At 39.7% G+C, this 18,417-nt stretch overlaps 1 protein-coding gene across 8 annotated transcripts; it reads left to right on the top strand.

Moving 5' to 3' along the window:
* Positions 1-1,473: 1,473 nt before the first annotated feature.
* On the top strand, positions 1,474-16,260 carry ZNF207 (zinc finger protein 207). Of its 8 annotated transcripts, XM_024192564.2 has the most exons (13): positions 1,474-1,627; positions 2,861-2,987; positions 4,210-4,348; positions 5,316-5,486; positions 7,140-7,215; positions 7,800-7,847; positions 10,054-10,154; positions 11,797-11,957; positions 12,659-12,751; positions 13,986-14,228; positions 15,109-15,271; positions 15,509-15,692; positions 15,914-16,260. In XM_024192564.2, exons 1-12 carry the CDS (start codon positions 1,587-1,589, stop codon positions 15,667-15,669), a joined length of 1,524 nt encoding a protein of 507 aa, XP_024048332.1. In that variant the 5' UTR covers positions 1,474-1,586; the 3' UTR covers positions 15,670-15,692; positions 15,914-16,260. The 8 variants fall into 8 exon arrangements, with proteins under 8 accessions (XP_024048332.1, XP_024048336.1, XP_024048333.1 ...); XM_024192568.2 differs by having other exon boundaries at positions 5,319-5,486; positions 10,054-10,124; positions 15,509-16,260; XM_024192565.2 differs by having other exon boundaries at positions 5,319-5,486; positions 15,509-16,260.
* Positions 16,261-18,417: the final 2,157 nt, after the last annotated feature.

Genomic DNA, 18,417 nt, shown 5'->3' with positions numbered 1-18,417 from the left:
CTTTCACACTAGCACCGCTTCGTAGAACTATTGCTCCAGCTCTCTCAGTTCCTGGAAGGCAGATGCATTGTAGGGCTGGTGTCACAGCCTCTCCCTATTGGGATGGAAGATGTCGCTGTGTGTATTCCCATGAGATATTTACTATTTCAGCACAAATCTGAAAATCTCTGTCACTTAAAGAGTCCCAAGTTGGCAGCTCTGAATCTATTTCTCCCCCATTCCAGACTTGCCCTCATTCAGTTTGGAGGGAGAATCTTTCATTTAGGATCTTTTGAAGTCTCCCTCTCTTTCTTAGGAGGAAGGATTTTACTGAATGTGTTTACATGGTCGATTTTAAAATTAAAATTCATTCTGAAGCTGTTTAAATCCCCCCCACCCCTATCAATTTATCCTTTGTGGGAAAATCCCTAAATTTTACAGCAGAGGATAAAAGTCCTCATTTGTATTCCTCAAATCTCTTCTATACTTTTATAAGCAAGTTATTTTTTTTGCAAAGAAAAAACATATCTTGTCAATTACCATTTCACATGTGAATTTTAAAATACAATTTATGTCCATAGGTATGACATCCTCTGCTTATCCTTAGAGTGACTATGGTATTGACCAACAGTGATGCAAGCTTCTCCCAACAGCCCAACCAATATGCCTCAAGGACAAGTTTGGTGTGATCACCTCTTTTGGTGACGATGATGGTTCAGTCTCTATAGTTCATTCATTGGTCTCCATGTTGGAATGGTCAAGTTTGCCACTTAGGCCTTGTTTTGAGGGGATGAGATTCCTGCCGTTTTGCCTTAGAGCCATGACACAGTGCATCAGTGCAGTAATGCTACAAGACATGGTGTTGATATTTTGAGGGAACGCAATGGCGTTTTCCCTCAGTGCCACCACACAGTGCGTCGGCCTGGGGAAGCCACGTGGTGATGCTGTGCCGACGTTTGAGAGGAAGGGATGATGTTTTCCTTTAGTTAACAGCCTGACGTGACGTGTTGGGGTTGGGACACCGCTGAGGACTGTGATGATTTTGAGGGGAAAGGACTGTGCTTTGGCTGTGGCGGGCTGACACGGTGATGCCATGCGATGAGGCTGTGGTGATGTTTTGGAGTGCTGTTCTGCCTCAGCAAATTGGGGTGTGGAGGCAACCTGCTGATGTTGCCTAGTGGGGCACAGACGCCACATCACAATGGCACAGTCTGTCCTGTCCAACCAGCCTGTGGGCACCTTAAATCTCTTCGCTGGTGGGTATCCGAATCCCTTCCCTCCTCACCCCTATCAGCTCCCTGTGGCCGCCAGGGGGGTCATGACAGAGGGTTCTACGCCCCTAGGCTAGGCTGGAAAGGAGGTTGGAACAAAATGGCTGCCCTTGGCCATCGCGGGGCATGTTAGGCGACTCAGCGGCAGAGGGAGCCTGGTGGATGTCACGTGACAGCCCCGTCGCGGCTGCCGCGGTGCATACTGGGAAGCCCAGGGCTTGGAGGCGGCGGCAGGAGAGAGCGGGGCGGCCATTTTGTCTTCCTCCGAGAGGCCGCTGGAAGGCTTGCGGCTGGTGCCTGCTTCTCGCCTTTCTCTAGTTCGGTAGCGCCACCGCGATGGGTCGGAAGAAGAAGAAGCAGCTGAAGCCCTGGTGCTGATATCCTTTGCCACAAAACGGGATGGCTTCCCGGCCGGGACTGGGGAGGGGGGGCGGTAAAGGGGAGAGCGCGGCCTGGTCTCTGTTACCCCGGAACGTGGCCTAGTCTCTGCTCCCACCCATCCCCCATCTCTTGGCCGGGATGCGCCGCACTCGCGCCCTTTCTCCCTCCTCCACGTTTTCACTGCCTCCGCACGCGACTCGGGCTCTCCTTCCGCCCCCCCTCCTCCCCCTCTCCTTCACCGGGAGTCGCCCCGCGCTCTCCCTCCCTTCCCTCACCAGGAGGCGGCCTGGGCTCGGGCTTTTCGCTCCCTTTCTCCCCTCTCCGCGCGCCGGCGGGACGCGGCCTGCTCCGTCTGCCTCCCGACCGCCTGGTTTGGAATTTCGGCCGGCTGGGGCTTGTTTCCTGGTATTCCCTCCATTTCCTCCCCGCCAGCGCCACCGAGCTCCTAGCGAGCCCGGGGTAGTGGGTGAGCGGAGGAGACTCCGCAGGAATAGGTGACAGTGTCAGCAGCAAACTGCTGTTAGCTGGGACAGGGTGGATTTGTGGAGATGGGGGGAGGGGGGATCTTCATCCCTGGCGGGAGAGGCGGTAAAACTGCCTCAGAAACTTTAGAGAGACCTCGCCCGCCTTGTGTGGCTAATATGCTGGGACCAACAGAGCTACAACTATACTTCAAGTACCGGGGGTAGCTGTGTTAGTCTGTATCTACAAAAACAACAAGGAGTCTGGTGGCACCTTAAAGACTAACAGATTTATTTGGGCATAAGCTTTCGTGGGTAAAAACCTCACTTCTTCAGATGCATAGAGTGAAAGTTACAGATACAGGCATTATATACTGACACAAGTAACTTCCTGCTCTCCGTGTGTCAGTATATAATGCCTGCATCTGTAACTTTCACTCTATGCATCTGAAGAAGTGAGGTTTTTACCCACGAAAGCTTATAACTACACTTCAGACAACAGTCAGAGAAACCTTGGCATTTAATGAGACTTGGTGCTTCCCTCAGTGTCCTAAAGGTTTGACTGCTGCTCTGAAGGCAGCATTAAAGATCAGTTCAATTTGCTGCAGCCATAAATATGGTCTCCTAGCCACTGTTTTAAATCTATCTTCTGGCAGAATTGTATTACACTTGATCCATCTCCCCAGGTTTTGTGCCCTTTGCTATTCCTTTAAGCTGCTTCATACAAAAATCTTAAAGCTTCAGAATGTCCTTAATCATCTTGAATAGGTATTGCAACAGGGATTTTGATGATGAGAAAATCCTTATACAGCATCAAAAAGCAAAGCACTTTAAATGCCATATATGTCATAAGAAACTGTATACAGGACCCGGTTTAGCTATACATTGTATGCAGGTAAGGCTTTTTTAAAATATATGCGTAACTTGCCTCAAGTTCAGTTTGTCCCTAGAGTGATACTGCATTAAAAACATTTTTAAGATTACTTGTTTATTACTGCTAGAATCTCAAAACTTTGCTACAGTTGCCTGTTTAGGAAACACTGATGTCTCTCTTCTCTATTTCTAATACAAGAACATACACCCCTTTTTATAAACTCCCTGGTTTTAATAATGCTGTCACAAATGTACATGGTAGCATATAGATTAGATATATCATCTTGGCCTTTCAGTCACACTTGACGTTGGGGAGGATGTATTAGTTAGTTTTAATTCCAGAAAACAAGTTTCTAAAATGGTTTTAACATCTTTGTAGTTTATATCGACAAGGGAAAATGCACTTCTTAGTCTGAACCTATTCTTGGATATGTTTAAACTACAGACTATACCAGTATGGCTACATTGCATAATGCTGGCATGATTCCATAGTGTAGACACAGCCTGTGCTGACTGAAAGGTTTTTCCATCCGTCTAGGAATACCAAGTCTCCAAATGATGGTAGTCATCAACGTAGCTGCGTCTACACTGGGGGTAAGTCGACATAACTGTGTCAGTCTGGGATGTGGTTTTTTTCACATTCCTGACAGATGTAGCTATGTCAACCTAACTTTTAAGTGTAGACCAAGCCTAAGACTAAAATTTTTCCTCATGAGGATGTAATTACATAGACAGTTAAAGTAGTATTAAAAAGGGGGGGGGGATAAACCATGTCTTTCTTATCTAAGCTAAACTGTGAATAAGGTACAGTAGCATGTGCCCCTCTTTAGCAGCATCCCTTAGTTTAAAAGACACTTCTCTTCCTTGCGAAAGTATGACCAGACACATCTCTTCCCCCCCCCCCCCCCCGTTAGGTTATTGCGCAATCTGATACAGAGTAAAAAGTGTTCAGTGTATTATAAATGTAATGGAACAAATAGCTCAAAACGCTTTCATGTAGGGACCAACACAAATTGCAGCTGTTTGGGACAGACATTACCAGTAGATGTTAGTTACAGATTTTAAAAAGAAAATAATTATTGAACTAAACATATGTGCATTTGTTATGGGTTTGAGTCAAGGTGACAAAGTGAATAGCCTTAACAGAATAATCTGTAAGATTTGACACTGCCTGTAGAAGTAATGTTATCAGTCACAAAAATCTTAGCTGATTGCAGTAAAGGAATCTAACTTTTTTGGTTTAGGTGCATAAAGAAACAATAGATGCAGTTCCAAATGCTATTCCTGGAAGAACAGATATTGAACTGGAAATCTATGGTATGGAGGGCATTCCAGAAAAAGACATGGATGAAAGGAGAAGATTACTTGAACAAAAAACTCAGGGTAAACTTGAATGTTTAGTTACTTATATTGTATTATCACCATAATATGTTAACTAGATTAGAGCATATAAAGGGGAGCATAGCTTTATCCATATTTACTATGAATGTATAAATTGCATTTCTGTAGTGGTGAAACTAAAATGTTACAGTGGCCCTGTTTTGATCCAGAAATGCAGTGTCTTACAGAGGTCTATTTAAACCATAAAACTATAATAGTTGGGATTTGTGCTCTGTGAAAGTAACTACTTTAAATACAGAATTAAAGCTGGTACTGAGGAAATAGTTTAGCAACAGGATTTGTTTGAAGGCAAATCCTCAGTGGCCTGGGTTTTACACTGCCATTCAGATTTGATTAGTGTGGCTGCCTTGCTCCTTAGGTAATGGAAGTAAGGAATATCATCGGTGATTTTGGTTCAGATAGAGCAGTTGGTACATTCTGTAACTACTTTGATAGGCTTTGCTGGCCACTTAAGTGACTAGTGATATTTTCTCCTAGCCAAAGGTAACTGCTTTGGCAAGTACCTGTCTGGAAAAGGATTATCCTGTTACATAGCAGGACCTGTGACTTGAGGGTGGATAGAAGAAAAACAGCATAAATAGTATAGAGGTTCAGACTTCTTTGATGCTAAGAATGCCTTTGTGAATTTCCCTGGCATTTTATCCTACTCCCTGGAGTCCTACTGTGTAGATTAACCTGTGGCATGCAGACCTAGGTGGCAGTTCTTAAGAATGATCCTGGTAGGGTTTCTTGCCCCACTTTACCAACTCATACACACAAATAACACAAGGTGGAAGGGTTATGTAAAATGTTTCCTTCTTCCTAAAATACATAGTTGCAAATTACTAGCAAGGTGGTTTAAAAGTTAGTTTCAGATTGGAACACCTAGGTAGTAGATGAAATCCTATGCTCTTAAACTCTGTAGATTTGTGTTATTCTTAATCTGACAGTGTTAATTAAATTTATTTAGCAGAGAGCCAGAAGAAGAAACAACAAGATGATTCTGATGAGTATGATGATGATGAATCTACAGCTTCAACCTCATTTCAGCCACAACCAGTACAACCACAACAGGGATACATGCCCCCAATGGCACAACCAGGATTGCCTCCTGTGCCAGGTGCACCAGGAATACCCCCAGGTAACATAGACTTTTAAAGCTAGACGTGGAAAAACCAAATACTTTTATTGAGATGCTACTTTAACTCTAGGATGATGGTCTGACACCTTCGCAACGCTGTTAGATATGACAGTATAACTTATGACTGATACTTAAGAATAGCTGTCTTGATATATTTTCTTCAAGAAAGAAGCTAACATTAAGAAATGTCACAATAGTGATAGGATTGCTGAAGTGAGGTACCAAATTGTCATAGTGCCACCTTTCTGGTCTAGCTTCAGGCTGGCTGCTGCCTCAGTTTCCCTTCAGTTCCTGGGCCAATTACCTGCCTGTGGTTCTCCCAGCCTTCCCAGGAGGGGCTCGCTGCCCACTCCCAGAGTCCTTCAGGCCCTTCTTCCAGGGCACTGTTTCATTAGTGCAAATACAACTCACAAAGTAACACACTCACAATCAGTGCAAGCTGCTGGGACCCAGAAGCCTTTCATTCTGCTCCCCTCTCTCCAGGGGAGTCACAGGAGCCAGACTTCTTTCTGTAGTTCCCCTTCCACTGAACCCTCTCAGCCCTTTGTAGAAAACACCTATCCCCTTCTTAGGTGGGTCTTATAAATTGAACAGGATTGGCTGGCTCCTGACCTGTTACAATCCATAAACATGAAAAGCTAAATGTCACTGATAGACTCCCCTGTCATTAAATAAAAAGAACCTTTCTGTTGTGAATAACTTATTAAAAAAAGTCCCTCCAAATAGTAGCAATAAAGGGATTAATTTTGTCTCTATTCACAAGCCTAATTGAGGTTCAATTCTACATGACTAGATGTAGTCTTCATATTTAAACATATTCCTATTCCAGATTTTTAATGAGTATAATTTGTTCATCATTTTGCACTTCCATTCCTTAGACAGGGCTTTCTTGTCCACATTGCCTATCCGTGTTACCCTTGATATTTTTCTGCTTTTATATACTATATAAATTGACTTTGTTTTGACACTAAAAGTGATGAACATGCCTACATCGGCTATATCAGAGAAGCTTTCATTAACCTGTGTCCTGATGCCATTTAAGAATTTCACTGTGGTTGGAAACTGCCTTTTAAGGAAGGAGTTGCTCTGTCAAGGAGAGAAAATGCCCTAGTGAGGGAGCCTAGTATGTAAGTGGTTAGACCACTATCCTAAGACTTGGGAAACCTGGGTTCAATTCCCTGCTCTGCAACAGACTTCCTGAGTCACCTTGGGGGAAGTCCTTTAGCCTTGCTGTGCCCTACAGATGGGAAACTAATACTTCCCTACTTCACAGACGTGTTGTGAGGAGAATTACACTTAAGACTATTGAGTGCTTTGGGATCTACTGATAAAAATGGCTATATAAGAGTAAGGTATTACTGTCTCTAGGCTGGCTAAATTTCTGACAAAATGCTAGATTATGTGTACACTTACCAAGGGGAAGAGAGTCTCTATCCCTTAGTGATAGAAGATCAGTTTTCTGATCACGTGTCCAAATGTAGTGATACCACCTGTCCTCATCCTTGAAAACTCATGCAAAATATATCTTCAAGCAGTGTTAAAAAGGATTTTTCTCTAAAGCTTGTATGCAGATAGTTGATCCAGTCTTGTTTGTGTCTGAAGTCACACACTGATAAATCTATTACTCATCTAAAAATTATTTTCAATTTAAAGGTATACCACCCTTGATGGCAGGTGTTCCACCAATGATGCCAGGAATGCCTCCAGTTATGCCAGGAATGCCACCTGGGTGAGTAAAAACATAGACTTAATCAGTTGGCCTGTGTTCATGCAGTGGTTTTTGCACACTAGCAATTTGCTATCTAGATCTGTCATTAGCGGCTTTGAACTGTTTTAGAAAAAATCAAAACCTCTGTAGAACTTTGGGGGGTTTATAAACTTGTGTTAATTTTAAAGTTAACATAGGGCCTGGAAGGCTATACCACAACAGCAAAATGTCACTAAAATTTAGCAGGTCATACGCAAATGTGGTGATGGTTTTGCTCTTCCTCCCACCCCCCAATTAATACAATTGGATGTAAAATTTTGACTTGCTGGTTTAAACCCTTCCATGAACCCATTGTCAAAGTTTGTGTGCTGTGTATATACATTATTGCATCAGAGTTTCTCTCTTGTTCTCATCAGTTGTGGATCCAACCAGGAACAAGCTTGTTAGTCAGTTTAAGATTTTGTTAAATGAGATTTACACAGATTGGTTCTAGAGTGTACAGATGAGTTTTTAAATTGTTAATGGGGTTAACACATAACACCCTATCACAATGTGTTTGGAAAATCACAGGTAGATTTTTTGATTTTTGTCATACATTTTCACAGATTACATCAACAGAGAAAGTACATGCAGTCATTTTGCGGTGAAAACATGTAAGCATCTAATTAATAATGTAATTTAGGTACATTCATTATGCCATTTTATGTCAAATGAAACCTGTCATGTTGAGCCCCTCTCATTCAATATTTGTGTTATGTAACTTTAGGTTTTGTATAGTGCACAGTTTAATGTTTTCATTGTTAAGAATAATAAGGAATCTCTATCTAGATCCATAAGACAAAACAAAGGGAGATAACATTGCAATAGCTGTCTTGTTTCCTACTTCACCTTTCATTTTGCAGCAGTCTGCAGCTTCATTTGGTCACTCCCTGTGAGTAGTGGGAGGTTTGTTTGTTTTTTTAAATGAAATTATTTCGGTGAGGAGTCATTGATATATAGCTTAAGAGACCTGCTTAATGTAATATACAATTTTTGAATTCCAAAAAAACTGGTGATAAATCTGATTATTGCAGTTACATTCTACGTGGGTGTTTTTCTGTTTGGCTTTGAAATGTATAGCATGAAGAATTTCATTCTGCAATCAGGACTGCTAATTTTTGCTGGTTTTTAGTCTGAGTGGCACTTAAAGCTTTTTGTCAAACTTTAATCTGAATGGATGCTATGCCATATAGTAAGGAACATAATTTGCCAAAAAACTGCACTAGTCTATCAAACCAATTACAATCTTATAGATTGTAGTTATGACTTTACATTGTTACCAGTTTAAAGCCTAACTTAACCTAAAGCAGATTTCCACTCATTCTTTTTTTTTTTTTTTTTAAATAAGGGAATATCAGGATAAGTAACACTAGCCTTGGCCTGTGAAATAATGTTCTGACTTATTGTACTTTAGCCCTGTTCTTTTCAGATTCTAAGAAACAAATGTCCGTTTCATAACAATACCCTTGGTGCTTCTTGTAAGTGCATCTTCATGGTGACAATGGGAGGGCCTCCCTCATCCAAAAGTTGCTGAGAGAATCTCTTGATGAGCTGGGGTGCCTTCACTACTCTCCCTAGCTTGGTTGCAGGTGTTTCTAGCTTAAGAATCCTCATTCTTCATATGGTATCTTGTGGACACCTTGCCTCCCATTTAATAAAATTCCTGTGGTAACTAAATTGCTTACCTTGAAAAGTAATATTAGGACAGTATTTAATGTCTTTTTGCTTATTTTAATGGAGTTTAGCAGTTACAGATGTTAGGAGGGGCCAATGGGACACCAGTGTTCAGTCTTAGAGGAAACTTCAGCCATATCCTCTTAAGATGTCACCAGTAGATGAGAGGAATTTACACCTGTACCCCGATATAACGTCCCCCGATATAACATGGTAAAGCAGTGCTCCGGGGGGCTGCGCACTCCGGTGGATCAAAGTAAATTCGATATAACGCCGTTTCACCTATAACACGGTAAGATATTTTGGCTCCTGAGGACAGCGTTATATCGAGGTAGAGGTGTATTCTTAGAACAGAGAAAAAGCCATAACCTTACATGAGTGCAATCAACTTGAACAATCAAATTCTGCTGTTCAAAGCATAGACAAAGTTACTGGAAATAGATTTTCTGATGTTTCCTCTTCAGTGCATTTGACGGAACTTTATGTGGTCATCTTTACCTGTTTGGTTGTCTGTCAGACCACATTGGAAGCAGAAACATTTTTTTAAAATAGGAACATGTGGCTGTATATTCACAAAAATTGGCCTGAGACCTCAGACATATGTACTACCTGAAACTTCTGACTAATGTTTTATATAACTAACTTGATTTCAACTTGACTCTGTCTCTTTACACATTGTTCAAGGTTAGACTCTCATTTATGTTATCCTGGAGTCTTTGAAAAATGAGGGGTAGTGTAACAGCAGATTTAAACAAATTTCCGTGGCTATTTTGTTGGTGGGGTACTAATTAGCTTAGCAGTACACTCGGTATACAATTTATTAGTAGGCCACTTACACTGAAACTCAGCCAATTAATTGAAAAGGACATGCTGGAGTACCTTTTTAATGGAGAGACTAAGCCTGGCAGTCTGATATTAAATCTGATTGATGTCACCTTAAGGAATTGAGTCCCACATGAAAACTGTTTCTCTTCCCGTTGACAGTGGGACTGGTTTGTCTACTGAGGGTCAAGATGACTTGAATTCCTCTATCGGTGGAAATAACTAGGTTACTTGCAACACCTTTAGCTTAATATTAGTGTATGCCAATGGTCTCAATAGGAGATCATTAGTGTTCATATTAGTCTCTATTTTATATTTTAATAGGATGATGCCAATGGGTGGGATGATGCCTCCTGGGCCAGGAATACCACCTCTTATGCCTGGTATGCCACCAGGTAGGTCAGTGATGTCGAACTCATACTGTGGTGAGCTAAATTATATCTTTTATTTAACTTGGGGTTTTTGGGTTCATATGATTAAAATCGGGCTGTATACTACTAGATCTCTGTAGAATTCAGTGGTGGCTTTCCACAAAGATAAAGGGTAGAATTTAGTGGCAAACTAACATTTTTAATTAGTACACTTTTATTTATTGGAAAGGGAAAATGTGGAGAGTTTTTCCTCTTTCATTATCCGTTCTCTCCCCCTACAATATCCTTTTTTTGGCCCTTTCCTTCTCTCTGCATTTTTTCTCTCTTCTAGTCACATCTCTTCCCACTTCCTTTTTTGGGGGGGGGGAGGGGGAGGGAGGGAGGTCTCTGTGGCAGCCGTGGAAAAATTGTAGACGGTTACTAATTAGCATTTTAGTCTTCCCTCTCTAGCCTAGCTATGTGTAAAGCACTTCATAAGGAAGTTTTCTGCATCAAGCTTTTAAACACTGAGACAGCTGTGAAAAGCTGCTGACTGGGACTGCAGGATCCTAGAAAAAAGAAATTCCTGCATCACTGTTTTGACTGCTGTTACTGACAGCTGGCTGAAATTGGTGCAGTCTTAAACTCACCTGCAGTCTTAAACTGAGCTGAGTCGGCTGGAAGATTCACACCCATTAGGTAGATTGTACAAAATAAGTTTATTCCTGTCCAGAATTGACTGTATTACACTAAGCTTGGGGGAGCCCTTTTGTCTTATTTCAGGAAGCTTTTATTTTACACAATTTTTCTCCAGACTTTTTGTTTAGGTGATTAAAATACTCAATGTGTTACTTTGTGTTGAAGTGTTGCTTTGCTTTAAATCATAACTATAAGATTATAAAAACTGCTGCATAGCCTTTCTCTTGTTTTGCTTGTAACCAGTATTGTGGGCATCTGTTAACTGTACTAAACATTTTGGGAGAACCTTCCATGGCAATCACATGTCCAAAAGTAGTTTGTCTGAATCTTTTTTTTACTACTAAGTATTGTAAGTCAGTTACGTTGCTTAATTTAAAGGTCTTTTATGTATAATATGTCTATCAGAATTGCGTTTCTGGTTGCCTTCCTTGGTCTTTTAATAGTTGCAATATTGGCTGTCCGAGGGAGTCATTTCCATGGCCTCTGTAGAGCAGTCAGTCACAACCTGATCTGAGTTTGCACTTTGCTGCCAGCCCCATAAGTTCAGTCTCCACTAATGACAGACAGTTTGTCCAGGCTTCCTAGCAGCCTTATCACTCAGTTGGCAACTTAGGTTTAGTTAGTGTATCTTACACAGGTTCTCTAAGTTGCATGTGGAGTTAAGTGGAAAGAACTTGTACAACTGTGTTGTGGGGGTGGGGGGTAGCTAAGCTCCTGTCTGTCCTTTCCCTGTCTCTCAAAATTGAATCTGTAATTGTAAGGTGGAGGTGACAAAACTTCAGTCTTTCTTATAGGTAAGTGTGGTAATTTTTACTATACATGCATATATGTTTAATTCATGACTATCTAAAACAGCTCCGTCTACAAGCTGATTAAATGTACATTGACGTTACAGGCTTATCTATGTCAAGACTATACATATTGTTTTAATAACATTCTGGAATAGTGTACTCAAAAGGAATATTTCTATTCACCTGTGCTTGAGGTTTTTATTACAGATTCTTTTCTATTTTCATAGGTATGCCACCACCTGTTGGTCCTCGCCCTGGTATGCCTCCCATGACACAAGCACAGCCTGTGACAGCACCAGGCATTCTTAATAGACCTCCAGCTCCTGCTGTAGCAGCACCCTCCCCACAGCCTCCAGTTACGAAACCACTTTTCCCCAGTGCAGGACAGGTAAGGTGACCTTCAGAGACTCTGGAATCTTAACTATCTAGTCTTGTCCCTTACAATGGACTATAAAATTAAATCATTGTGACTAGTAGTACTTTTCATTGAAGATACTACAGAAGTAATTGGTAAAACTTCTCACCTGTTTTGACTCTTTATTGTAATGCAGTTTAACACTAGGCTGCTGATTTTTAAAAGGATTTTTATTCACTTTTTATTTCCCTTGTCTTCAGTGTCTTGTAGCAGCCCAGGAACTAGGTATAACTTCTGTCAGCAGATGTGGGGCGGTGGGGGATGGACAAACCACTCCGACATTACTTCCCTTATGGAGGGGAGTGGTTGGCTGAACTTTTTTGTCTGTCAGCAGATAGAGATTTGACTTCTCAAAACTTTCACTAAAGTTCACAATGCACAAGTCTTGCCATGGTTTGTTTTAAGCAGGATTTCGACTTGTGGTCTCTTGATAGTATTTTTTTTGAGGCTTGTGACCATTACCATTTGTTGTAAATGCATACATCCTTAATTCTTTACTTGCCTTCAAGTATGTTGCAGAGACTTTCATAATTTCCTTTTTGCATTTTGGACTTCTGCATGGAAGATAATAATTTACAAAAATTCAGTCCCTTGGATAAGAGATCCTTCCATATGGATATTTTCCACCCATTTGTTTGGAGACTGTTCACTGTTTCCTTTCTTTTATGCTACAGATGGGGACACCTGTCACAAGTTCAAGTACAGCTTCATCCAATTCAGAAAATCTGTCAGCATCTTCTAAAGCTCTGTTTCCTAGCACAGCACAAGTACGCAGGAAGTTGCAGTTTAAAAAAAAAAAAATTGCTTTGCAACTTAACCCTTTGGACCGTTATGTAAATCTGAAATGGTCTGCCTAAACATCTTCAGACAATTGCTGTTATATTCCTGATTATGTTTAGCTGGTAAAACTACAAAATCCTTAATTGTATACTACATCTTGTAGGAATACACATTTCGAAGTGTTCAATTCCTCTTGGATAATGGGAAGAAATGAGAAATACTACATCCTGGTTCTGAAGGGTTAAAAAAGCATGAAAGCAGCTAAATGCATTTTAGTGGGCAGTGGTTAGCTTGATGCATGGTGAAACCTTTTTAGTTCGTGCTGTTTAATCTTAATATAGGGAAACTCTAATTTGTATTATGTTCTAAAATTGAAACATTTGGCTTTGGTTAGAAGGTGGAATGGAGAATTGAAAATGTATGCTGGCTACTGCCAAAGCATTCTCTCAAGTGAAACTCATTTTTGTAGTATTTTACTTTTAAAGCAAAGTTGTCTTGTCTCTAATTTAATTTAAGCACAGACAGTATTGACTCCAGCCTCTTGTGTTTCACAGTGGACCTCAAATTTGTTTTCACTTAGTTCTTCAATCATTAATGAGACTAAAATTTCAGGAAGAGCTGTAGACAGATATTTAAGAGAACTTTGCAAGTCTATTGCAGTGTTTTTGTTATGGAGAGACTGCTTCAAAATTAATTTTAATTTTTAAAGTCTGACATGTTAGACCTCTTATACTGAAAGGTTTAGTTAAAGCCAAGATTTTCAAAACATCTAATTTCATTAATGAATGCTAACACTTGAAGTTGTATTCACTAATGATTGCTAAAATACACTAATTGTAATAACAGAAATAGAAATTCACTTCAGCGTAGTTTGTCTTTACTAAAGCAGAGTGGTCCATGAAGGATTTATATATTAAATTGAATATTTTGGGTGAAATTATGCAAGAAAGTCAGCAGAATATATATGCAATTTTTATTTTATACCTTTTGTTTTAGCTATTGCTTTTGACCTGCAACATCTAGACTCTTACAGTATGTGCACTAGGTTTTATTTTCTCTTTGTTTTCAGTTGCTTTAGTATTATGTGATGAGGCTGAACGTTACTTTGGACTAGCTTATTTTAATTGTGTATCTTACTGGAAAGTTTCAGATGTCAAACAGGTAAATGAGTCTTTTATTTTAAAAAGTAAGTATTTCTACTGATTAATTTTTATTTCACAGGCTCAGGCAGCTGTTCCAGGACCAGTGGGTACTGATTTCAAACCTTTGAATAATACACCTGCAACAACCACAGAGCCCCCCAAACCTACATTCCCTGCTTATACACAGTCTACAGCTTCAACCACTAGCACAACAAACAGTACTGCAGCTAAACCAGCTACGTCTATAACAAGTAAGCCTGCTACCCTTACAACAACCAGTGCAACCAGTAAGTTGATCCATCCAGATGAGGATATATCACTGGTAAGTTAAAACAGTTTTTCTTAAGTTGATAAATGCAACTCACATTTCCATTGCAATTGTCATGTGGCTAACAGGATATTTTTCTCTATCCCAGGATGACTTTGATGCTGGCAGGAGTATAAAATATGTTTAATTAATTTATCAGAAATTCATGTGAGGGGATATATCTTCAGTTTCAAGGCAGTGAATAGTGTAATATAGAGTTAACACTGCATAACCATACCTGTATAAATGGTGAAACTGTTGCATTGACTCTAAGAATCACCCCTCCTGAGTGTGACTCTGCCTTAATTGGCTCTTACTTCTCCAGGCTGATGTATAACTGTTAGAACTGTGCCAGATACAAACACATAGCTAGCCAGCCTGGCACAAGTGAGACTGAGCAATTGTGAAGTGCTCCTGACAAATATGAAAAACAATTATACGGATGCTGTTCTCCAAGTTCAGAACTGAAAAATCTCAAGACAAAGTGCATCCTGCTTTCCTAAGCAAGGTTAAAATTCAGGTTACACTTCGTTTTGTCCTTTAGATTCCCAGTTCATTTCAGATTTTTTTTACATATAATTTTAGTATTAAGAGGAGATTGGCTCCTTATGTGCAAAATATTAGAGTTGACAGTATTAGTGTAGCAATTTGAAATAGTTGAACTTGCATTATGTGGTAGCTTTCCTGGGAAAGAGAGATACTATTGGTAATATACTTGAGAATTTTATAATAGCAAATTTAGTTCTATTATTGAAGCTACCTTTAGTAACAATTTCAGTTTTATAAATTCTGGCTTATGTACCTAGACATTCTGCACCAATATTTAAATTAATATTTCAGCTCCCTTGCTCTTCCTCTGGTGTGTTAAAACATCTATGTATGCTGTTATTTTTAGGAAGAGAGAAGGGCACAGTTGCCCAAATATCAACGTAATCTCCCTCGACAAGGACAGGTATCAATGGGCAATCCATCAGTTGGATCACTTGGAGGTATGATGCCACCACAACCTGGAATTCCTCCTCAGCAGCAGGGAATGAGACCTCCTATGCCTCCTCATGGTAATCACACTTTTTCCTAATACATTTAAGTTCACTGAAAACTTTTTAAATCTAGAAGCAGCAGTTAATTTGAAATGGACAGGTTTTTACAAAAATATAACTTCAGTCTTTTTAATGTTTAACTTTGTGTCTCCAACCTTTTAAATCTTCTAAAATAGCTTTATTTTAAAAGAACATTTTTAAAAAAGAAAACTAGTAGATATGTTTACTTTCATCTTAAAAATGTTTTGTTCATAGGTCAGTATGGTGCTCATCACCAAGGCATGCCAGGATACCTTCCTGGAGGGATGCCTCCATATGGTCAGGGACCTCCAATGGTGCCCCCTTACCAAGGTGGACCTCCTCGACCTCCAATGGGAATGAGACCTCCTGTAATGTCGCAAGGTGGCCGCTACTGATGCTACTACACACAGTCTAATAGGTTTGGAGATTAAACCTTTTCTCATCTTGTGCTGTTAATATAGCCAAGCTTCCGTCAGTTAAGGCTTCATTGTGACTTTAAAAAAAAGTATCTTCCCACATGCAAGGAACTATTGGACATTCTTATTTTACATGGGAAAAATTTATTTGGAATAATAAAACAGGAACTTTTCCTGATGTTGCAATTTATACTGTATGGCTTCTTTTTCATGTTTCATCTAGGTTTTTAGAAGTGAAGTATAGTAAATATGGTTCGTTAAATTGTGAAGGCGCTGGAATTACATGAACATACCATCTTAAAGGCAAGTTCTGGAACATTATGTTGCTATTTGTAAAGTGATGCCTTCACAGCACTTCAGGTGCTGTTGGACTTCACGTCCCCAACTTAGCTTGGTGAGGGCTGTAACTATTCCCAACTACCTGTACATTTAAAAGTCTGAACATGTAACAATATTTAATGTATTTAGCGTTCCTCCTGTTGCAGGGTTTAAGTAAACTGACCCAATAAGGTCGTGTGACTTTTCTGTACTGTTATAAACTTCATTGTAATAAAACAAGACAAAAATTTATATGCCTTTTTATTCATGACCAGCTGTGGACAACTGCCTGCAAGGTTTGTACAGATGCATGCCACAGTAGTTATTGGTGTAATAAACGCATATTTACTGCTGCTGTTTTGATATACTCTAATTCTTGTTTGAACTTTGTCACTTAGCTGCATGTTGTAGTCTCCTAAGCAAGTAGACATAGACCTGTACACTTATTAACTAACTTTAAAAAAAAAATGATTAATAGGAATGAGGTTATGGGTTACATCTCACCTATCGTTTATAATTTGTTTAAAATGGTGCAGGTTTCTTTAATAGGCCTTTCTTCTTGTCCGCAATAAATCTTAGATGACTTGTAACATTGGTACTTTCACATGTTAGCAAGATGTAATTGTGACCCCTGGCTGATGTAAATCCTAGTGCCAGATGCATCCTGTTAGTTCTTTCTTCAGATAACTTTCTTGGATGTGTGACTGCATCAATGCATGAACCTCAGGAGCCATTCAGGAGAAAACTTCTAGAAGCTTAGGTGCATGATACACAGTGAGTGACTTTATTGCTACTGTATTGAAAGTGACCTGCAAAAAGGAAAAATAGGCCTTTGCCCTTGTTTTGCCTCTATGATGTGCAAAGGCGGTTCACAAGTATGGGATTTTGTTTTTTGCTTTTACCATAAATATCAGGAATTTCAAATCTGATTGTCTCTGGGTGGTGCTGGTGGTTGGACACAAGATGACTTATGTGGATTGAGAATTTTCTCAGCCCTTTAAGTGCCTGGGTTGTTGAACCTCTGAGACTCTTCTCCCAAGTGTCTTGATTACTTAGTTAACAAATCAGAATTTTGAATCTGAATTAGTCTCTTACCCTCTTACTCAGATTAATTTCCTTGTTATGACCTATATCTTGCTGCTTTAGTTGACTAGTCTTCCAGTGTTGGGGAGCTAAATTTCTAATAGAAAAATACAAACATGGGGAGAACAATTTTTGTGATGGGAGGGCTTCCAGGTGTTTTAAACATCAAGAAGCAGAAAATGGCAAATGTTGCTTTCCTTTGCAGATCAACTTTAAATACAAGGTCCAGCCACAAATTATATTTTATCTGTGCCACTTGTGTTGTGGTGATACTCTTTTCCCTTGTTTTTCCATCGCAGAGGCTGACAAGCTTTACCACTAGTTTGGTCATCAGTGTAGTAGGTTTTCCTGTTTTTTTTCTGGAACTAAGCATTGTGGCTTAGTCTTATTTTTGGAAGAGAGATCTTTGGTTTTTTACAGCTATGGTTTGTACCAGGAACTTCACATTGCTTTACTTTCATGCTCCATCTTTTCAGTCTGCAAATCTTTAAATTAAAGATATTCAGAACATTATGCTGTCTTCCAGTAGAGTATGTGGCCCCATGGAACTCATTATATAGTGTCTCAGGTTCTTTGGCATCTTAATTTCTAGTTATATGGCCTTGGTTTAACAACTTAGAAATTTATCTGGCAAATCTCCAGAAACTTGTATTAATCTTAAGCAAGATCCATAGCTCTCCGGATGTCATAAAGAAGCATTTTTCTAGGCACTAGATACCATTTACCTGCTGGCCATCTGTCAGATAACATGTAGAATAAATAAGCAGACTCATTCAGTAATTTGCTTGGAAATGCATTATGAACGGGCCTTGAGTTTTCAGGTTCTCTCCCCCCTTCCCCCCAAGCCCTTCACACTTTTCCATTTCTCTACAATCATAATTTAATATGTCCATTCTTGTACTCCAGATGGAAGCTGGTTGTCTTCTGTATTTCTTTCTTCTGATCCCAAGGATAATTCAAAAAATAAACAGTAAAGCTATCATAACACATTTGACTTTTTTTTATAAAAACATTCATATCGATAGATTGATTTTGTATTCTGCCTGTAAAAACTGGAACTTCCAGCTTTTTCTCAAGCTCTTATGATGTTCTAAGGATATCTCTCCTCATTCCCCCCAAAACAAATCCCATTTTCTTACCTGCTGTAGTTCTATAATCCATTTTTTTAAAACTTATTTTCTGGTCTGCACCACTCCACCCTCCTTTTCAAGGATGAGTAGTCAAAAAAAAAAACCAAAACCTAGAACCTTAGTGCATGCACTGCTCACTTGATCATGCTCTACAAATTGTCGTTATTTGTCTTTTAGTCCAAAATAATTCCCATTT

Source organism: Terrapene carolina, unplaced genomic scaffold (genome assembly GCF_002925995.2).
Source record: "Terrapene carolina triunguis isolate 2854851 unplaced genomic scaffold, T_m_triunguis-2.0 Scaffold192, whole genome shotgun sequence".
Classification (NCBI taxonomy): domain Eukaryota; kingdom Metazoa; phylum Chordata; order Testudines; family Emydidae; genus Terrapene; species Terrapene triunguis.
Note: the sequence above shows the minus strand (reverse complement) of the source record. Positions and strands in the feature narration are given on the sequence as shown.